Here is a 22,895-nt window from a genome sequence, read left to right as displayed (position 1 = left end):
TACTCTTACGTGTTTGAGGTTCCAGCCTTTAAAACAGAGCATCATTTAAATACAGACACAGATGAAAATATAAGGTATATATTTCCTGACATACCTAGCTGTACAAACAATTAGATAATACTGATAATTGAAAAGCAAGGGTATATAGTAGAGCCTTGTCCAGATTCTGCACAGAGAAGGCAAATAGTCTCTTTTAAAATTTCAGCCACTTTGCCTTTCATTTTGGCAAATCTTGATCCAGAGTTTCTCACTCCAGGCCCCTGCAGAAAAGCGGTATTTTTGCCCTGCAACATGTTATTGGCTCAATAATAGTGCATTTAGTGATGGATTTATACTGGACCATCCACACATGATTCCACTTTATTATTTGTTCTGCGATGCTTCTTCAATGGTATTGCAGTGCTGCTGTCTAGAGGGGCACTCTTTGTATTACAGCTCTACCAAAGCAGGACACAGAATAAACTGGAACATTTCTGGTACAAAAAGTGACAGGACATCGGGAGAAAGTTACAGGATGTGCACTGATTGGAAAGGAAGCAGTGTGTTCACCCTGAAACATTTGAAGGCACAAACAGTATTGGAAGTGGAATCAAGTACAACCTCTCCAATCCCATCATGAGCACAAATCATGAAGGCACAATGGGGGCCCAACCACACTTTTCCATTTCCCCCCCCCCCGATTCAGTGCTAAACCACAGGTTTTCTGGGGGAAAGCAGTGGGGCAAATGCAAAACCACTCAGACCCAGCTTTCTAGACCCAGGGGAAGTGTGAGTCTAAAAGGGTGGTCCTCCACAGTGAACTGAATAACACAATTAAAATGGGATTCAGGCAATGGATGAGTCCATTCCTTTACAGAGAGAGGGCTTGGTTAACACCCCCCCCCGCAACATTTCTCCTAACATTTCCTAGCAAAAAACAGCAACACCCCTTTTTAGCAGCCCTATTTTCATACCAAGAGTCGGCATTCAAAGTCCCCATCGTTGCATCCGCAACACATGAGCATCCATTGCGAAAGACGGTTCTTTATCTGCTGGTCATTTACTCTGCAACTGTCTGTAATGCACTGGGTGCTGAAACAGGTAGTATGTCTGCCTGGGCGGCTGTGGAGCAACAAAAGGAAAACAGTAGCAGTGTAGCGTGGGGACAAATTTTCCGTCGCGCACGCTGGAGTCACTTGGCTTCACTTAGCATCTGCCACCTGCAGAGACTGAGCTTCTAGCGAGTTCTGGAGAGGGCTGAAACTGGGAGAACTATCCTGCATGGATGTGACACACTGGCAGGTTTTAATGGCGCACACCCCCCCCAACAACTCCAAAGACAAAACGGCGATAAGCCAGGGAATGATTTCACCAGGGTCTGATCGCAGTAAATGGAGGCAGTTTGAAGATACGAACAGTGGCCTTACTGCTCTTGACCACACTCAATTGCCACTGGCTAATGGGAGCAGAGAGGGCCCCACCATTCTGAAGACAACCCTATTTCTGCATTTGTGGCTTTCGCTAATAATACAACCCTTTCAAGTATTTACAGGAAATGTGAATTACACTTTGGAAATGTTCTATGTCTCCTGATTGAACAGGAACACACAAGGGCAGGATTCAGCCTGAACAAAGGTGTCTATGGAACGTTTTAACTGCTGTAATTATCTTTCAAAATAGATTTATTCTTTTGCTATTTTCTTTATGGTTCTGCTTCCTGTTCCTTTGTATCTTCTCGTCGCTTGCTGGCAGCTGTCCAGATTTCACTTCTCGATTAGCCAAACGTACTTGCACCATCACTTCGCCGTTTCCGAGGGTATTGTAAAAGCTGACGGGAGCTGGCTCAACTTTTGCCTGCTCCACATCTATCCATTCAAGAGAAGTTCTTCACATGGTAGAGGACGGAAATGTCAGGCGTCACTCAAAAAGATCAAGGTAGTCTGGCTCCTCCCCTTGCTGGCCACAGGGATAACGCAGAATCTCCTTTCCGAAAGATGTGATGGGCTCCTCCTAATAGGAAGAAAGCCAGTACAAATTTAGGTTCCAGAGGTCTAAAATCAGCCATTCATTTCCTACTAGAAACTGGTCAATCAGTTTAGAACCATAGAATTCTAGAGCTGGAAGAAGGGACCCTGAACATCACCTAGTCCAGGCATGTCCAGAGTCCGTTTCGGGGGCCTAATTCGGCCCCTGTAGCAGTTTATTTCCTGGGGTAAAATCCTAAAAAAACATAAAAGGTCTACAACTTTGGTTGGCCCTTTGGTTGGCCCTTATGGCCCTTCACTTCATCAAATCTGGCCCTCTTTGAAAAAAGTTTGGACACCACTGATCTAGTCCATGGGTAGACAAACTAAGGCCTGGGGGCCGGATCCAGCTCAATCGCATTCTCAATCCGGCCCGCAAATGGTCCGGAAATCAGCGTGTTTTTACATGAGTAGAATGTGTGCCTTTATTTAAAATGCGTCTCTGGGTTATTTGTGGGGCATAGGAATTTGTTCACCACCACATAGCCCCCCCCCAAGAAAAAAAATATAGTCCGGCCCCCAACAAGGTCTGAGAGACAGTGGACCTGCTAAAAAAGTTTGCTGACCCCTGATCTAGTCCAAACCCCTGCAATGCAGGAATATGCAGCTGTCCCTTGCAACCTTGGCATTATCAGCACCACACTCTAACCAACTGAGCTATCCAGGCTGGTTATCAAAGCAGGCAGATGAGCAGCATTTAAGGTAGCTGAGCATACCATCAGTTGATATCAGTATAGCTTGGGGTAAAGAGAAATCTGATTTCAAACAGCAATCAAGGCGGGCTCTTCGCCCAGTGGATTTGAGCTCAGCTTTAAGACAACATATACACAAGACATCTACATTCCCGCAAGTGAAATCCTGGAATAAACAAGCAGCCATGCTTTTTTGCTTTGTGTGTCTGGAGATCTACGTCTCCCTTTTGCGGGGTGGGTAGGTATTGTTTTATATAAAAGTGATGCACAGACATTCTTCTCTTTCAGTTTTCATCATTCACTTTGCCCCAAAGATAATAAATTTGGAAACATTTTAAAAAGCAGTTGCAGACAGTTAAGTCCAGCTGTGAACGACTCTGGGGTTACGGCATTCATCTCACTTTACTGGCTGAGGGAGCCGGCATTTGTCCTCAGACAGTTTTCCCGGGTCATGCGGCCAGCATGACTAAGCCACTTCTGGCGAACCAGAGCAGTGCACGGAAACGCTGTTTACCTTCCCGCTGGAGTGGTACCTATTTATCTACTTGCACTGGCGTGCTTTCAAACTGCTAGGTTGGCAGGAGCTGAGACCGAACAACGGGAGCTCACCCTGTTGCGGGGATTCGAACCACCAACCTTCCGATCAGCAAGCCCAAGGCTCAGTGGTTTACACCACAGCGCCACCCGTGTCCCAACCATAGCTGTCAACTTTTCCCTTGGCTTGCGAGGAATCCTATTTGGAATAAGGGAATTTCCCTTTTAAAATACGGAATCATTGACAGCTATGGTCCCAACCAATAACACTTACAGGGCACCTAACGTTGCATTAAGTCCTGCAAAATAACATTTCGTGCACCAAGAAGCTTCAACATAGTCATAGAATGAGGTGGTGGTGGGGAAGTTGAGCACTACGAGAGGCGCACCTTGTGGTAATCGACCAGGTCAGCCAACGTTGAATGCTGCTGCTGAGCCACACCCAGGACGCTGTACGAATCCCCGGAAGCGTCAATCAGGAAGTGCTTGCAGCCTTTGGCCGACAAATACGAGAGGACGTAGCCTTTGATCTTTTCACTGACCCGGATCAGGAAGCTCCCAGGTGCCAAACCGCTTAGAAGTTCTTCTGCTTTCTTGGTGGTTAAAATGCCTGTCCCAAAAATGAAAGGCGAGAGCTAAACAAGAGAAAACTATTTGCCGGCTTGCTGCACATTGGAAAGATGCTGCCAAATCTTCTCTAATACAGTGGACCAGCTCCCAGCCTATTCAGTGACCTGGCTGGTTCAAGATCCCATTAGTCATCAGACCACTTTTCCCAGCTTAACTCTGCACCTAGGTAAAGGTAAAGGGACCCCTGACCATTAGGTCCAGTCGTGACCGACTCTGGGGTTGCGGCGCTCATCTCGCTTTACTGGCCAAGGGAGCCGGCGTACAGCTTCCGGGTTATGTGATTAAGCCACTTCTGGCGAACCAGAGCAGCGCACAGAAACGCCGTTTACCTTCCCGCCGGAGCGGTACCTATTTATCTACTTGCACTTTGACGTGCTTTCGAACTTCTAGGTTGGCAGGAGCAGGGACCAAGCAATGGGAGCTCACCCCATCGCGGGGATTCGAACCACCGACCTTCTGATCGGCAAGTCCTAGGCTCTTTGGTTTAACCCACAGCGCCACCCGTGTCCCTAACTCTGCACCTACTTACTGTTGAAAAACCTCTTTCGTGGCCTCCCTAAACACTGCTGGATTAAGTGAAAGCTATGTGTGTCAATACACCTGCTGGACAGAAAAACAAAATGGGGTGCCATAGGGCTTGTGCTTTGCTGCTTCCTTTGCTGTTTCCAAAACAAAAGAGAGAACACCTTGTTCCCATCTCCCACTACGATAAACCTGGACGAACCCTTGGCTCATAATTTCGACCACTTCCAAGATCCCTGCTGAGTCTGGTTGGTCATCTCTGGGACCCAATCGTGAAAGCAAGGAATATTTAATGAAATCCCCTTTTTTTTTGTTAGTTCACCATGTGTTACATGGCTACATTGTTAATGAGATTTGTTCCCATCCCAAAATTCTTATGCAGAAAGCGAGCGTCCTAACTTCCTGATGAACCAATGAAGACATGGGAATGATTCCCACGAGAGGTGTGTCAGCTGAGTGAATGGTTCACAGAGGCTATCTGGGATTGTTCATTAATGCAGTGTCCAAAACACTTAATTTATGGTGCAATATAAGCGAAAAAGATGTGCCTACCCCAAGGAGCTCACAGCCTACATTTGGGCCACAGGGTTAAGGAAGGCTGAGCATATGATAGTATCAAGAAACCTACAAATGCCCCGTCTTGCAGTATGTCAGGAGTCCAGGTTCCCAGCTTGATAACACAGTAAGCATAGGTAATTAAAAAGAAGGATTTATTGCAAAAACAAACAGAGAGCTCTGGACAGCTCTGACAAAGCCTCTGGCATCATTACTCAAGATGACCCTTCTGAAGACTCCTTCCGGCTGCGACAGAAGACATTGAACTTATGACTCTTACGTCTCTTGTTTTGTTTCCAATCTAGCAGCCCTCCCATTCGCCAACTCCTCGGACTTAGGGAATCAGCCCCACCATTTTCTTGTTCTGAGAGGCTATCTCTGGATCTGTTCGCTCCTGTTTGTGCTTCCTGTGAGCCTTGACTGTGTTCTAGCCTGCTCTCCCCTACTGTCTTATCAGTCTGCTCGTCAAGGTCAGGCAGAGCCGAAGTCTGCAGCTGTCGGCTCTCCCCTGCCTGACTAACATCTGAGCCTCTCTGTTCCTGGCTGCTTGCTGCAGTTGGCTGCAAATCTTTGCTTGGAGCTGGCTCATTCCTGACACAATGGTCCTTAGCTTGGGCTCCCTTGCCCTATGAAAGGCAGGAAGACCAGGTACTCACCATGGAACCAAGGTGCTACCTGGCCCGTGGATTTCTCAAAACCAGCTCGGAGCTGCTGCTGCTCTTCCTTGAACCACCGAATGATGGCCTCCTGAGTAGCAGTGGAGACAGTCCTTTGTACTGCCTGCTTCCTGTTGTCGCAATAAAAAAGAGAGAAAGAAGTGGGGAGCAGATTACGATTTTGCACTGGATTTAAGTTCAGTCCCATTGCAAAGATAAGCTCCTTTACAAAAATGCAAATCACGATTTAGAATAAAGTGTGCCTGTTATAGATGTTTCGGAGAATACTTGGGCCAGATGCCCTTCTAGGAGTCTTGTCACAAGGGCTGAACCAAACTCTCTTCTGGCTTCTCACCACCAGCAGTGACCCCTTGCTTGCTTCCTTTCTTTAATTTGGGACCCATCTATTTGTCCAGCCAAGCAATAAGAAGATGAGGCAAGCAAAGGGAGTTGACCCTTCTCCTTGCTCCCTTCTATGAGGCCTAGGAGGGTCAGGGCAGCATTTCCAAGGAGCTTCAGGAGTTGGCAGCAGGCATGGGGCCACCACTATTAAGGCCAAAGATTAGTAAGTGCTCATTCTGGCTGGGATTGACAGGAGCTGTACCCCAAAACATTTGGAGGGCAGCAGGTTAGTAAAGACTGTTCAACACATCCCCAAATTTGCTTCAGGTAAGAAACATTCTCATTCCCTTTTAAGGTTTTTTATTGGCTTTGATTTTCCTTATATGTATATATTGGATTCAGTTAGGTCTCATGGGCATTTAATTGTGTGTCATTGACACGTAAACACTGTGTGCTTTAGACGTGCTCCAGGAAAAACCCAGCCTGCCCACTCATCACCAGCCCTCTGCCAACATAGCTGTTTCTTTCTTCATATGGCCTACTGTGGCTTTTTGTATAACTCTAGGAAGTGTGCCAGGCCGCGTCAAAATAACTCCCACTGGCCTTTTTCGCACAGAAACACTCCTGCTGGATGGCTAGAGGCGTCAGTCACCTCAGCTAGTCACATTCAGGTGCGTTCAAGCCCGATATAGCTGAACTATGTCTCAGGACGCTGGTGGTGCTGTGGGTTAAACCACAGAGCCTAGGACTTGCTGATCAGAAGGTCGGCGGTTTGAATCCCCGCAACGGGGTGAGCTCCGGTTGCTCGGTCCCTGTTCCTGCCAACCTAGCAGTTCGAAAGCACATCAAAGTGCAAGTAGATAAATAGGTACTGCTCCAGCGGGGAGGTAAACGGCATTTCCGTGCGCTGCTCTGGCTCGCCAGAAGCGGCTTAGTCATGCTGGCCACATGACCCAGAAGCTGTACGCCGGCTCCCTCGGCCAATAAAGCGAGATGAGCGCCACAACCCCAGAGTTGGCCACGACTGGACCTAATGGTCAGGGGTCCCTTTACCTTTTATGTCCCAGAATTGCATTTTAAAAGCCAATTGCACAATTTCAACAGCTTCATTATCCATATACAGTGGTGCCTCGCAAGACGAAAAGAATCCGTTCTGTGATTCTCTTGTCTAGTGGTTTTTTCATCTTGCGAAGCAAGCCCATTGACGGATTAGCGGATTAGCGCTATTAGCGGCTTTTAGCGGCTTATCTGCTGATCGGATCAGCTGATAAGCGGCTTAGCGGTTTAGAAAAGGGGGGGGGGACCAGCAGGAACTCGCAAGACATTGTCATCTTGCAAAGCAAGCCCATAGGAAATTCGTTTTGCGAAGCACCTCCAAAACAGAAAACTCTTTCGTCTAGCGAGTTTTCCGTCTTGCGAGGCATTTGTCTTGCGGGGCACCACTGTAGATATATACAGAGTGTGGTCAGGAGGAAAGGACTCAACAGGAGGAAGAACAATTCAGGTTTCCTTTCTGAGTTCTCCCTTGGCCTTCCCCTCCTCACCTCCTCACTCTACCGACTTAGTCAAAGCCTTCAGGGTTACTAACCTGTCTTGTTTGCCATTGGTCATTCCGGCACTGAGATGCTTAGGTTTCGGTGGCAGAGGAGGAGGAGGAAGCGGCCGTTTCTGCTCCCCTGTCTTAAAAACCGTGGAGACCCCTGCTACTTTTCCTTTGCGGGTTCCTTGCAACGACAGCCTCTTGTAGTCGTCCCGGGCCTGTCTGGCAAGGGAGCGCCGCCTTTCATCGGCTGCTTTTGCCCGTTCCACTGAAACAGGAAAGAGAATGTTGTTATTTGCTCTTCGTTGGAGGTCCAGACAGGGGCAGAGGAAGGTGGGTGTGGTGGTTGCGGACCGTCCCGGGTGTCACCACTGAGGGGGTGACAAAATGCCGGGTGGCACTCACTGCAGGGCCTGCAGCACGCCTGAGCCACGTGTCTCTCCTGGGAGAGACGTGGTGGCTTGGGTGCACGCAGGCTCCACACTGCCCAAATGGTCCGCCCGCTGCCTCCCCCCCAGCTGTAGGGCGGCTGAGTGGGAGGAGGCAGGCGGACTCCGGAGGCCCCGCAGTGCGCCCTGCCCCTATGGGCAGCTCGCCCCCCCCCCAGGCGCCCAAGCAGCTTCCTCCGCTGCTGGGTCCAGAGCATAGCTGTCAACCTTCACTTTTTTGGCGGGAAATTCCCTTATTCCAGTGCCGTTTCCTACTGCTTCCTGCTTGTTGTGGTTGTTTAGTCGTTTAGTCGTGTCCGACTCTTCATGACCCCATGGACCAGAGCATGCCAGGCACTCCTGTCTTCCACTGCCTCCCGCAGTTTGGTCAAACTCATGCTGGTAGCTTCAAGAACACTGTCCAACCATCTCGTCCTCCGTCATCCCCTTCTCCTTGTGCCCTCCATCTTTCCCAACATCAGTGTCTTTTCCAGGGAGTCTTCTCTTCTCATGAGGTGGCCAAAGTATTGGAGCCTCAGCTTCAGGATCTGTCCTTCCAGTGAGCACTCAGGGCTGATTTCCTTCAGAATGGATCAGTTTGATCTTCTTGCAGTCCATGGGACTCTCAAGAGTCTCCTCCAGCACCATAATTCAAAAGCATCAATTCTTCAGCAATCAGCCTTCTTTATGGTCCAGCTCTCACTTCCATACATCACTACTGGGAAAACCATAGCTTTTACTATATGGACATTTGTTGGCAAGGTGATGTCTCTGCTTCCCGCTACTATCCCGGATTGTTAGATATCCCGTAGACTGTCCTTGGGACAGGTGAGGCTGCTGATCCCTTATTTTCAAATCTGAAAGTTGACAGCTATGGTCCAGAGGCATTTCTGGTGCTTCTGAAATCTCAATGCGCACAAAGGGGGGAAGAAAGCCACACAAAGCAAAATAACAGGTGGAACATGATTTGGCAACGAGAATGGGGATTCGTACTGAACCCAGCCAATGCTGTACAGTGGTACCTCGGGCTAAGAACTTAATTCGTTCTGGAGGTCCGTTCTTAATCTGAAACTGTTCTTAACCTGAGGTACCACTTTAGCTAATGGGGGCCCGTGCTGTTGCCACGCTGCCCCACACAATTTCTGTTCTCAACCTGAAGCAAAGTTCTTAACTCGAGGTACTATTTCTGGGTTAGCGGAGTCTGTAACCTGAAGCGTCTGTAACCTGAAGCGTCTGTAACCTGAGGTACCAGTATATTGCTGCTTTGGTGCTGACTGCTGTGGTTTCGTGGTACAGTGGTGCCTCGCAAGACGAAAAGAATCTGTTCTGTGATTCTCTTCGTCTAGCGGTTTTTTCATCTTGCGAAGCAAGCCCATTGACAGATTAGCGGATTAGCGCTATTAGCGGCTTATCTGCTGATCGGATCAGCTGATAAGCGGCTTAGCAGCTTAGAATTGGGGGGGGGGGAACCAGCAGGAACTCGCAAGACATTGTCGTCTTGCGAAGCAAGCCCATAGGAAATTCGTTTTGCGAAGCACCTCCAAAACGGAAAACTCTTTCGTCTAGCGAGTTTTCCGTCTTGCGAGGCATTCGTGTTGCGGGGCACCACTAGTTCTCCAGAGGTCTTTTCCAGCTCTGCTATCTGCTATCCTTTTGGCTGGGGACACCAAGGAATGAACTAAGCCCATGGAGGCTTACTTTAGTCAGAATCAAGTATACACACACCAAGTTAATGCTGAATACATTACAGTCATACCTTGGGTTAAATTTGCTTCAAGTTGAGCGCGTTCGAGTTGCGCTCTGCAGCAACCCGGAAGTAACGGAGCACACTACTTCTGGGTTTCGCTGCTTGCGCATGCACAGATACTCAAAATGACGTCACGCGCATGCGCAGAAGCGGTGAAAAGCGATGCATGCGTGCGCAGACGTGCCGTCACTAGATACGTTTACCTCTAGATGTGAACGGGGCTCCGGAACGGATCCCGTTCATATCTAGAGGTACCACTGTACTTCTGGTAAATGAACCACCATAAAAGGCTGTTAAAAGGCCGTGAAAATTTGTTTCCAAGGTTTTCTAGACTTGTCTACCCATGTACTAGCTGAAACCAAAGGGGCAACATGTTGGGAAAGATGGAGGGCACAGGGAGAAGGGGACAACAGAGGACGAGATGGCTGGATAGTGTTCTCGAAGCTAGCAGCATGAGTTTGACCAAACTGCGGGAGGCAGTGGAAGACAGGAGTGCCTGGCGTGCTCTGGTCCATGGCGTCATGCAGAGTCGGACACGACTAAACGACTAAACAACAACAACAACACAACTGTGGCCCACATTTTGTTAGCCCCAAAATGGAAACCGAGCGAGGTCCCAGCCAAAAAAGAATGGCAACTTAAGCTGACAGAATGTGCACAACTTGCAGATTTAACATATAGAATAAGAGAACAAGAAGAACATACGTTTAAAGAAGACTGGGAAATGTTTATTGAATATATGGGAAATAATTGTGTACAGGTGAAAACGCTGGCGGCATTAAGATAAATTCAGCAGTGTAAATAAGTGTTGATGGATGCAATAATGGAATACTGATTGGTATAGTTTTTGTAAAATATGCGGGGATTTATGATCTGTAAAATGAACCATGGAAAGAGAAGAAGAGGAGTCATTGATATCTTAAGGATGTAAAATGAGTACTTTAAATTGTAAAACAAAAAATTTAATACAAGAGCGAGAGAGAGATTTGGCAAGTTTGAAAGTTTGGCAAATTTGAAAGATCTGAAAGTTTGTTGCTGTGTTTGAGCCCACTGAGGTGTGTTTCTGAGTCTCCTTCAGCTTCAGAAAGGAAAGTTGGCTTCGCCTCTGTTTGCACAGCTGTTTGCTCACGGCTTTTTAATATGGGCGTTTCTTGGTGCCAAGACTCTGAGCCTCAGATTCACACACAAGGGGAAGGGAGGAGGTACACTAAACCAATGTTTCCCAACCTTTTTTGGGCAAAGGCACACTTGTTTCATGAAAAAAATCTCGAGGCACACCACCATGCCAGATGGGGAAAGGTCACTTTTTACTTATGTAAAAAAAATAAAAAATAGTAACAGCATAGAAGGTAATGGTTAGGCTAGCATCCCTCTTCCAAATATGCTAGGTTTTTATTTGCAGGGACTGTTCTACATGGGAAAGCATTCAGCACTGTCATTCTCCCATCTGCCATCTGAATTGGTACTATTCTGGGTCAACTTACTCTGCTGCATGTGTAGATGAAAATGGCACCAAGTGTGGGGGAGGGGGCAGAACAGGTTTCAGATACAGGATATTAAGCATACACGTACTTCAGATTGAACTGGTTGCTTGCTTTGCAAGTTTTCATTTCCCAAATGACTGCCTTGGCAAGCGCAATACCTACCAGGCTCAACACCGGTCTCGCGCTGCCGCTTCCCGCGCTCTCAAGGACCCGGGAGGAGGAAGGCGTGAAGGGAATCCCGAAGGCGCGAAAACCTCGTGCATGCGCAGGCCTTCCGCCTGCGACAGTCCAGTAGGCCGGCCGAAGCGAGCGGCGATGGGATGTGGGAGGGAGGGAGCTCGCAGCCCCGCGTGTGCCTATGTGGGGCACGTTACAGCCCCGTGACGTCAGCGCCACGCAGGCAGCCAGGCAGGCAGATGGCGAGAGCCCCGCGCTGGGCGGCCTCTCCTCGCCGCTGCCGCCCCGCCTCTCGCCGCCCGACTCGCCCGCCTCCCTCCCACGGCACACCAGGCAACGTCTCGCGGCACACTAGTGTGCCGCGGAACACCGGTTGGGAAACACTGCACTAAACAACATGAAGTTGTCCAGCCTTTGGGGTCTCCCTTTTCTTGGGGAAGTGGGAGGCTTACATATACAGTGGTGCCTCGCAAGACGAAAAGAATCCGTTCTGTGATTCTCTTCGTCTAGCGGTTTTTTCGTCTTGCGAAGCAAGCCCATTGACGGATTAGCGGATTAGCGCTATTAGCGGCTTTTAGCGGCTTATCAGCTTATCGGATCAGCTGATAAGCGGCTTAGCGGCTTAGAAAAAGGGGGGGAAACCCCGCAGGAACTCGCAAGACATTTTCGTCTTGCGAAGCAAGCCCATAGGAAATTCGTTTTGCGAAGCACCTCCAAAACGGAAAACTCTTTTGTCTAGCGAGTTTTCCGTCTTGCAAGGCATTCGTCTTGCGGGGCACCACTGTAAACACATACATGCTGGGGCATAATCAGGCTGTGTACACACCAAACATTTACAGCACATTTAGGAAAGACTTTCTCCCCTTCATGTCCCCTCCCCACACCAGGGCTGCCTGTGCCAAGAGAAGGAAGTCTTTGCGTGAACCTGCAGGAAAGGGAGGGAGCAGCAGCACAGGCAAAAAAAGGTGCCAATCTGCAACTGGATCGAATCACTGGAGATATTATAAGGTAAAGGTAAAGGGACACCTGACCATTAGGTCCCCAAGCAGAGCTACTAACACCCCATATATATATACATATCCAGCATATACAGTGGTACCTTGGGTTACAGACGCTTCAGGTTACAGACTCTGCTAACCCAGAAATAGTTCCTCAGGTTAAGAACTTTGCTTCAGGATGAGAACAGAAATTGTGCGGCGGCAGCAGGGGGCCCCATTAGCTAAAGTGGTGCTTCAGGTTAAGAACAGTTTCAGGTTAGGAATAGACCTCCAGAACTAATAACCATATTTTTCACTCTATAAGATGCATCAGACCAAAAGACGCACCTAGTTTTTGGAAGAGTAAAAGAAGAAGAAAAAATTCTGAATCCCAGAAGCCAGGACAGCAAGCCGGATCGCTGCTCAGCAATCCCACCTGCTGTCTTGGCTTATGGGATAGCCGCACGCAGCCTCTCCCGGGCAAGGGGAGCCTTCATCCCCTGTCCGGGAGAGGCTGCGCGCGGCTATCCCATAAGCCAGGACATAAGCCCTTTTCCCTCCTTGGGGAAAAGCCCCCAAGAGCTCCACACTCCACACGGCTCTTTAAAGGGAGCGCTGAGCAGAGCCTCCCGCCTGCATTCGCTCCATAAGACGCACGCACATTTCCCCTTACTTTTTAGGAGGGGAAAAGTGTGTCTTATAGAGCGAAAAATACAGTAAGTTCGTAACCCGAGGTACCACTGTATAACAATGAAGAAAAGAGAAGAAAGGGAAATAAACTATGTCCAGGGATGAATTCCAGTCTACACTCACTTCCTCCGACAATTCAGTGAAATTATTACACGCCCAGAGAGAAAACATCACAGAATTTGAATGCCCAATCCAGCACAAAACAGAGTTTCCCTCTTGATCACCAACTCGTATCTCTAACTGCTCCTGCCAATGCAGAGCTCTGCACATCCATCGCTCTCTCCCCCAGAGCCTATGAAATGATGGCAGTAGGTGTCAAGACCAATCCATGTTTCCTAGTTTATTGAATAAGGCTCAACTATTCAGAGGAGGAATCTAGCACACAACCCTTCCCCAGGCCACCTTTTAGTTATGCATTAATTTTTCCAGCTATAGCGATTCTCCAGAGCCTGCTGTAACCAGCTCTCCCCTGTTAATCGACTCGAATCTCTCCAGTATCAAGCCAATTCCAGTCTGGCAGCAATAAGCTGAAACGCTATTCAAACAGGATTTTAATGTGATTAAATTGCTAGGTCCTCGTGCCAGTCAATAAAGCTGCGGCCTTTTTCACATTCCGATATCTTAAGTCTAGTCTCTTCATTCCTCGTCTGTCTGCATTGCTGCTGTTATGTACTGAGTTGAATAGGATCCAAACTGCAGCAGTCTGATTGGTCCTAGAACAATAGGATCCAAAATGCAGCAGTCTGATTGGTCCTAGAACAATAGGATTCAGAATGCAGCAGTCTGATTGGTCCTAGAACAATGCAGCAGTATGATTGGTTGGCAGGAACCACCCAATCCTGCTCCAGATAGAAGTGAATCCACAACCTGATTGGCTTACAGTAGAATTCCGGAATTAGCCAATCATGTGCAGCCCATTGTGTAAATAATGTATATAAAGCAGATACTGTGAGGCGACATTCATTCATTCCTCCTCACCACTATGAGCTGAATAAAGAGCATGAAATCACTTTGCGACTCTGAGTATATTTCAGCTGCCTGCAAAGATGGGGCTCACCCCTCAGCGCCGCCTCCTGGGCATTGCAGAAGAAGCTGACAAAATTATTCAAGGAGGAAGGAAAAGCCAGAGAAAGACCTTTGCCTGCCTGAAAGAGTCAAAGGTGTTTTGAAAAAACAGGATGGTGCAAGCACTGACTTTTAACTCTGGTTTGGCAGGTTTTTGTAGTTGTTTCAAGACCTCTGTTTAACCAGAGGAAACATTGGGACAAAAGAATTTGCAACGGCTGTTGTTGTTGCAGGTCTGTTACTCTGTGTTTTTTAAAAATATTCCGAATATTGTGCTTTTATTTCCAACTGGTAAGCACGAAGGTGCAACAGATGCAGGTTGCAAACAAGCAAACTTCTCTGAGACCTTCAAGTCCCTCTCCCCGTCTCCAGTCAGACCAAGGTAACCTTGCAATGGAATTTCCCCAGGATTCAGGAAATGCGTACAGGAAAAAACAACAGCGTGTGGCAGTAGTGTGTGTGATGAAAGAGGTGGAGCCAGAGAGGACAGCTGCAACGGAAAGCAAGCTGCTGAACTAAAGCAGGGCAAGCCTGAGGCTGACAAACACCAGCAGCTTCTCGCCAGATTAAATTCAAGATAGGCTTTTGTTCCTTTTTGTAATATAAAGGTTGGTGACAGGAGTATTTTAATACAGTCATACCTCGGGTTACAGACGCTTCAGGTTGTGCGTTTTCGGGTTATGGACATGCCGAAACCTGAAGTACTGGAACAGGTTACTTCTGGGTTTCAGCTCTCGTGCATGCCCCGAAGTGCTAAATCGCACTTTGCGCATGCACAGAAGCACCGAATTGTGGCCTGCACGTGCACAGACGCGGTGCTGAACTCTGCGGGTTGCGAATGTGCCTTCTGCACAGATCACGTTCGCAACCCAAACGTCCACTGTACAGTGGAACCTCGGGTTACATACGCTTCAGGTAACATACGCTTCAGGTTACAGACTCCGCTAACCCAGAAATAGTGCTTCAGGTTAAGAACTTTGCTTCAGGATGCGAACAGAAATCATGCTCTGGCGGTGCGGCAGCAGCAGGAGGCCCCATTAGCTAAAGTGGTGCTTCAGGTTAAGAACAGTTTCAGGTTAAGAACGGACCTCCTGAACGAATTAAGTACTTAACCCGAGGTACCACTGTACAAGTTATTCAGCAAAGGAGGTGGCTTGCTCATATTTTTATGTCTCCGTTTCTGATCTCTGCGCTGCTAGTTTGCAAATAAGCAAAAAGAACAAACAGGAGCCTTAGGCTGTGTACACATTACCTGCTTAAATCTCCTGGAAAGAGGGGCTGGCTGTTCAGCCACTCTGAGAATTGTAAAAGTAAAGGGACCCCTGACCATGAGGTCCGGTCGTGGACGACTCTGGGGTTGCGGCGCTCATCTCATTTTACTGGCCGAGGGAGCTGGTGTACAGCTTCCGGGTCATGTGGCCAGCGTGACTGAGCCGCTTCTGGCGAACCAAAGCAGCGCACGGAAAGGCCGTTTACATTCCCGCCAGAGTGGTACCTATTTATCTACTTGCACTTTGACGTGCTTTCAAACTGCTAGGTAGCTCTTAGCAAATGACAGATCCTAGGATTCTTTAGGGAAAGCCAAGCGTGTGCAAAGTGGAATGATACTGCTTTGAATGGATCGTGCAAGTGGGTCCTAAGTTTGATCTGATAGGCATCATCACATAAGAGATCTAATAGGGGCTTACGAGTTTCCAACCAAACAGGATCTTCTTTGTCCAACTTCTCCATTGACTCATAGGTGCGATTTAGGGTCACTTCTTGTGCTCTGCTGTCATTCACGGTTGTATTCATTTCCTCTTCTTTCCTCTGCCACACACACACACAAAGTATTTTGTTTAGTGTGAACCTATCTACTTCCTGCATGGCAATCCTATTTACAGGTAATGGGAAGTTCAGCAATCCCTCTGATAAGGGTCATAAACTTCTTCTAATAAGGTGATTGGCAGATGAGTCGACAAAGGCTTTAGTCACCGATCAAAATTTGTCGCCTGACTAATCTTTAGGGCCAAGGGACACAGTTGAGCAACCATGTAAACGAGCCTTTGCCCAACTCTATGATTCTGAAATGCAACAAGATGCTGAAATATCTTTCCCCTTGAGCTGCACTTTTAATGGCAGGCGTCTGGCAAATAAAACAGGGCCTGTCAACATGGCCCCTACAACATGCTTTGGTTGCGAACGACCAGCATTCCTGCCCCACTGACCATGCAAGCAGGGGCTGTTGGAGTTCCTCTAATAACCTCTGGCCAACAACATGTTGGCTATCCCTGAAATAAGGGATACCCTACTTTTCGCTCTATAAGACGCACCAGACCACAAGACGCACTAGTTTTTGGAGGAGGAAAACAAGAAAAAATATATTCTGAATCTCAGAAGCCAGAACAGCAAGAGGGATCGCTGCGCAGTGAAAGTAGCGATCCCTCTTGCTGTTCTGGCTTCTGGGATAGCTGCACAGCCTGCATTCGCTCCATAAGACGCACACACATTTCCCCTTACTTTTTAGGAGGGAAAAAGTGAGTCTTATAGAGCAAAAAATACGGTAATTTTCAGTTTTAGACAGACAGGTTTATCCAGGCATGCTTGGCGGGAACATAGGATAGGGCCTTCTTGGTGGCTGCTCCCAAACTTTGGAATTCTCTCCCGAGAGAAGCTAGACTGCCTCCCTCCTTGCTGTCCTTCCTTCCTCTGGAAGCTGAAGACTTTCCTGTTCAAATAGACTCTTGGGAACTGAATGCTTTTAATGAGGGGGCTGGTGATGTGCTGTTTTGGTTGTGTTTGTCTGTCTGTTACAAACACACACAAGTTTTAATTCTATCCGTGTTTAATTCTTTTTTTAGGATTGTGTTTTTTCTCTTAATCTTTTTAGCTGTTCTTATTTTTGTCTGTCACCTGCCTCGAGTCCCTGTCGGGGAAGATAAATATATAATATCTATTCATCAGCTGCATTGCAGGGGATTGGAAACCCTTCCAACTCTGCAATTCTAGGATTCTAGGATTCTATTCTGCAAACAAATGAAACCACTCCATATACAAAGGATTTGCTGGCAGATGACATTATAAGATTTCTTAAAAACTATTCATGAAGTGGCAGGTTTGCTCTCAGGGCGCACATATAAACATGCACGCGCGCACACACACACACTGTCTGGTCAAAACAGATTTTGTAGGCTATTGGGCGTACTACAAAACTACTTTAATAAACTGGATAATGGAATGAACACACCAGGGGGAATTATGCCTTTCATACGCCACTTTCAACAGCGATTTTGCAAAAGTACAACTTGGCACCAACTCCTGAGGATGTTGGAGGGTGCCTGTCCCCATTCCATGTCTATTAGTTGCTACGGTCTACTACAGAGGTCAGCAAACTTTTTCAGCAGGGGGCCAGGATGTTGGAGGGTGCCTGTCCCCATTCCATGTCTATTAGTTGCTACGGTCTACTACAGAGGTCAGCAAACTTTTTCAGCAGGGGGCCAGTCCACTGTCCCTCAGACCTTGTGGGGGGCTGGACTATATTTGGGGGGGGGTATGAATGAATTCCTATGCTGCCGAGACCATATAACACCGGTCTTGAAAGACCTACATTGGTTCCCAGTAGGTTTCCGAGCACAATTCAAAGTGTTTGTTGACCTTTAAAGCCCTAAAAGGCCTCTGCCCAGTATATCTGAAGGAGCGTCTCCACCTCCATTGTTCTGCCCAGACACTGAGATCCAGCGCCGAGGGCCTTCTGGTGGTTCCCTCATTGCAAGAAGCAAAGCTACAGGGAACCAGGCAGAGGGCCTTCTCGGTAGTGGCACCCACCCTGTGGAATGCCCTCCCATCAGATGCCAAAGAGATAAACAACTACCTGACATTTAGAAGACATCTGAAGTTCAGGGAAATTTTTAATGTGTGACATTTTAATGTATTTTTAATCTTTGTTGGAAGCCGCCCAGAGTGGCTGGGGAAACCCTGCCAGATGGGCGGGGTACAAATAAATAATAATAATAATAATAATAATAATAATAATAATAATAATTATTATTATTATTATTATTATTATTATTATTATTATTATTATTATTACTATGACCCACAAATAACCCATTTTACTCATGTAAAAACACGCTGATTCCCGGACCGTCCGTGGGCCAGATTTAGAAGGCGATTGGGCCGAATCTGGCCCCTGGGCCTTAGTTTGCCTACCCATGCTCTACTAAGTGTGAGAAGCTAGTCTGTTCCAGGGCTTCTGCTTCTTCTTTAAATGAAAGCGGAAATCTCTGAGAAGTGGCCATGCCCCAAAGTCCTGCCACGGCTGAGCACTGAGCATTGACACGATTTACCTACATCGTGTGGCAGGCTAGTTTTCTGGTTTGCTAAATGTGCAGCGTCCCAATTTAAGGGCCTTGGGGTGGGGGGGTGTTTAAGATCACACTGGTCTCATGATTTGATTTGCATTCAGAAGCATGGCTTATATCTCTAGGCGATGCCTGCCTTGCAGGGGCTTGAATAACTCTAGGGGGTCCCTTCCAACTCTGCAATTCTATGATTCTGAGATCAGGAAACAACACTGAATACAGACAAAATGCACTTGCTTCCATAAACCCACACTGTTTCCTTACCTGCCGCAAGCCGTACTTCCTTGAATGATTGATAGAGTCTGCCAACATCTGTTCTATACCTCTTGGCTTACTGGTGGGAGCCTAAAATCCAGCCAAACAGAAAAACAGGATTGTAAGCTTTTCACACCCTGACTCCAAACCTCGAATCTAACTGTGTTCCAAAACATACAGGATGAAGAATCACCCACAGTCAAGATCAGAATTCTTGGATTTTCAGGCCCACAGAGGAGATACATATTTTGCTTCAAAGCGGTGTAACAGAATGGAGAGAGTGTAAAAAGAGGGAGACCTGGGTTCAAATCCTCACTCGCTTGTGAAGCTCACAGGGAGATTTTCAGACAGTCGCTATTGCTCAGTCTAGCATACTTTACCCAAGTTACAGTGGAACCTCGGGTTGCAGACATGATCCATGCGGGAGGCACGTTCACAACCCGCAACGTTCGCAACCCGCAGCGCCACGTCTGCGTACATGCAGGTCGCAATTTGGCATATCTGCGCATGCGCAAAGCACGATTCAGTGTGTCTGCACATGCGCGAGCACCAAAACCCGGAAGTAACCTGTTCCGGTACTTTTGGGTTCGGCGTGGTGCACAACCTGAAAATGCATAACCTGAAGTGTCTGTAACCCGAGGTACCACTGTATTATGAATTAATGTGCCAAAATGGCTTTCAAGCAGTTTACAAGTATAAAATCAATCTTAAAAGCCACACATAATGAAAATGTACCAAAAGAACCCACCCCAGTTAAAAGGTATAACCATTAAAACGGTTCAACTAGGACAAGGAAGTTCAAATTCAGGGGAATTCTTCCCTAAACAAGAGCAGGCAGAATGCCAAGACTGATGGGGCGTCTCACATTTCTGCAGACTAGGGGTGATCAAAGGCTTGATTACCCATTTCCTTCCAAGGAAAGGGGAAATGACATAGGTAAGCCTGGCAGGACAGCTTACTCTATGGCATTAACCCCTTCATGCATTCATTGGACTTAAGCACGTTGGTGATACGAGACAGGTTACCCCACAAAATCACCCTTCCACAAAGATGGCAAAGCGCAGAACTTAGTCATAGAAAAACGCTCTCCTGCATCTAGGAATATTTAATGTTGCTAAAAACATAGCAGCTCCATAGTCACTGCTAAGTTGTAGACCAAAGTACTAATGTGGTGAGCGAGTCCCATTTCCCACAGCTAGTAATTGTGCAAGTGAAGATTTAGAAGTGTGTTTAACGAAGCCAACTGCTTTTTTTAACCCAAGGGGCAGAAGAAGGGCCAGTGACTAGTTACCAAGTTTGACCTCCAAATTCTGATTTAAGCACCTCTTTCAACGCAGTAAGGAGAGCTCCCTTCCTCCTGCCTGGTGACCAACCTACTTAACAAACATTCCTTCCCATTACATATTAACACAGAGACAGACTCGTTCAGCTCTCAAAACTTTTAAGAGAAAACTCTGCAGGGAGTAAATTGCTTGCTCTCAAGCAAGAAATATTACAGTGAATCCAACTTCATTCAAAGTTGCGTTCGTACTGGGAGTCCTTGGGAATAGGAATTTTGAAGTCTTCGATATATGGTAACGTTCATGAGCGTACAAACCAAGCACGTACATAGATCAGCACAGGAAGGCCAACCTGGAACCATTTTGATTCCTATACAGTGGTGCCTCGCAAGACGAAAAGAATCCGTTCTGTGATTCTCTTCGTCTAGCGGTTTTTTCGTCTTGCGAAGCAAGCCCATTGACAGATTAGCGGATTAGCGCTATTAGCGGCTTTTATCGGCTTATTGGATCAGCTGATAAGCGGCTTAGCGGCTTAGAAAAAAGGGGGGGAACCCCGCAGGAACTCGCAAGACATTTTCGTCTTGTGAAGCAAGCCCATAGGAGATTCGTTTTGCGAAGTACTTCCAAAACGGAAAACTCTTTCGTCTAGCGAGTTTTCCGTCTTGAGAGGCATTCGTCTTGCGGGGCACCACTGTATGATGTTTCTGGGGGTGGTCTTGATCTACAGGTTGGGAATTTCAAAAGTCTTTATAAGGCCTTGCACGCCATTTTTCTGGGTTCCTCCTCTCTCCTTCGGGTGAGGGGAGCACCCTGTTGCAACAGATCAATAAAGATCAAGCTTACTAGCTGCTATGCTTCTCAATATTCTCTGGTTGGCCTCTGTTATTTTCTCCTACCAATAGGGAACCTATGTAAGGACTCTATATGGGCTCTTGGATACCCCATAAGGGAAAAGGGCAATTTTTATTTACAACACAAGTCAGGGATCACAAGCAAGAGACTTCAGCCAGGAGATTGAAGCAAGACAGCGGCCAGTAGGCCTGATCTTTATTGTTGCAACAAGACTTCCAACTACCACATGGAAGAAGCACAAGAGAGGCCCCAAACAAAGGATGCCCCCCCTTTCTAACAATATTTCTAGTTTCCGCCCTCCCTTCCCCACAGGTGGGCGGGGTTTGCAGCACCGAGCAGGGGCTCACCTGGGCGGGTGCCTCCCACCTGTTTGGGCCGGACATTGACCTGCCCTCGACCAGGGAAACCAAAAGAGGCTTGGACAAAGGGGTCAGCCTCTTTTCTTTGGCCTTTGCCCCACCCCCGGCCGGCCGTCCATTGTCCTCCCTGGCCGAGGGCGGGTCAAAGGCCGGCCCAAACAGGTGGGAGGCACCTGCCCAGGTGAGCCCCCACTCGGTGCCACAAACCCTGCCCACCTCTGGGGAAGGGAGGGCAGAAATTGTCATAACTATGTCATAAACCGGGAGAGGTCTTCTGAATGATACCTGAGCACCAGCCAGGCTTGCCCTTTCCCTCACATGACCTCCAGATTCTAATCTTCAGGTGAAACAAAGGAAAGTATTTACATTTTCCTGTTTCCCCAGCCAAGTTAAACACACCCTTTGTCTTGACTGAGACCCCAATCCTCTGAGGTTGGGTTTGGATTGTTCTTGGAATGACGACCTGTCTGGCACTCAGGTGCCAGGATGCCAGTGGTTATCACCCACTCACTTCAGGGATTGCACTAAACAACAACAACACTTCAGGGATTATGGATGCCCCTACCCATGTCCCGGGACGCGGGTGGCGATGTGGGTTAAACCATAGAGCCTAGGACTTGCTGATCAGAAGGTCGGCGGTTTGAATCCCCGCAACGGGGTGAGCTCCCGTTGCTCGGTCCCTGTTCCTGCCAACCTAGCAGTTCAAAAGCACGTCAAAGTGCAAGTAGATAAATAGGTACTGCTCTGGCGGGAAGGTAAATGGTGTTTCCGTGCGCTGCTCTGGTTCGCCAGAAGCGGCTTAGTCATGCTGGCCACATGACCCGGAAGCTGTACGCCGGCTCCCTCGGCCAGTAAAGCGAGATGAGCACCGCAACCCCAGAGTCGTCCACGACTGAACCTAATGGTCAGGGGTCCCTTTACCTTTTACCAATGTCCCAAGCTCCTCTCCTGCTAGCGATTTTCCTTCTGAGTAGAACAATGTAGGAATGGTGTACAGTGGTACCTTGGGTTAAGAACTTAATTTATTCCGGAGGTCCATTCTTAACCTGAAACTGTTCTTAACCTGAGGTACCTCTTTAGCTGATGGGGCCTCCCACTGCTGCTGTTGTGCGATTTCTGTTCTCATCCTGAAGCAAAGTTCTTAACGCGAGGTGCTATTTCTGGGTTAGCGGAATCTGTAACCTGAAGTGTCTGTAACCCAAGGTACCACTGTAAATCCGTCACTGGAGTGATTTTATATTCTAAAGTGTTCCCATTGAGCCAGTACAATTATCAGTGAATTGCTACATTGGCAATGTACCGCAGAAGACTCTTTGTCTTTGCCTCGTAGTGTGGAGAGGCAAGGCTTGGGGGTGATTTTTTTAAAAAGACTTAAATGAGAGGGTTGAAGCAGAATAGCTGAACTGGGAAAAAGTTAAGCCTCCCCTCTACCACAGGGTTATAGCTCTGATCATTTTGATGCTCCCATGGCAGCTTTAAAGTCTTCTAAAAATATGAGAAGATCTGAGCACAATATTTCCATTCATGTGTAGTTTGGCCCCCTAAGCTTTGGGTTTCATGAAGGCACCATCCAACTCACAGTGTATCTCTCTCATTTCAGCTGAACCTTCATCTTAACATTTGAGTAGTAACATAAGACCAGAAAATTACCTGGGCATATTCTTGATTTCTGGCATTTTCAGGAACTGGTTCTTTTTTCACCGCTTTGTACACATCCCAGTTTGCGAGGTTTTGCTGCCTCCTTGCGATTCTGATCCAAACTGGGTG

General features: G+C 47.6%; 1 protein-coding gene across 1 annotated transcript in view; it reads right to left on the bottom strand.

Annotated features, from left to right (window-relative positions):
* Nucleotides 1–62: 62 nt before the first annotated feature.
* SH2D4A (SH2 domain containing 4A) overlaps nt 63–22,895 on the bottom strand; it is a 31,964-nt gene continuing 9,131 nt past the window's right edge. The window contains exons 4-10 of the mRNA XM_082195204.1: nt 22,779–22,841; nt 18,647–18,727; nt 15,731–15,851; nt 7,523–7,742; nt 5,593–5,723; nt 3,619–3,839; nt 63–1,989 (exon numbers count right to left, since the gene is read on the bottom strand). Of these exons, the coding sequence (XP_082051330.1) occupies nt 1,897–1,989; nt 3,619–3,839; nt 5,593–5,723; nt 7,523–7,742; nt 15,731–15,851; nt 18,647–18,727; nt 22,779–22,841 (930 nt within the window). The 3' untranslated portion in view covers nt 63–1,896. The remainder of the gene's footprint in view (nt 1,990–3,618; nt 3,840–5,592; nt 5,724–7,522; nt 7,743–15,730; nt 15,852–18,646; nt 18,728–22,778; nt 22,842–22,895) is intronic.

This window comes from Podarcis vaucheri (assembly GCF_965113315.1).
Source record: "Podarcis vaucheri genome assembly, chromosome: 13".
Classification (NCBI taxonomy): Eukaryota; Metazoa; Chordata; class Lepidosauria; order Squamata; family Lacertidae; genus Podarcis; species Podarcis vaucheri.
Note: the sequence above shows the minus strand (reverse complement) of the source record. Positions and strands in the feature narration are given on the sequence as shown.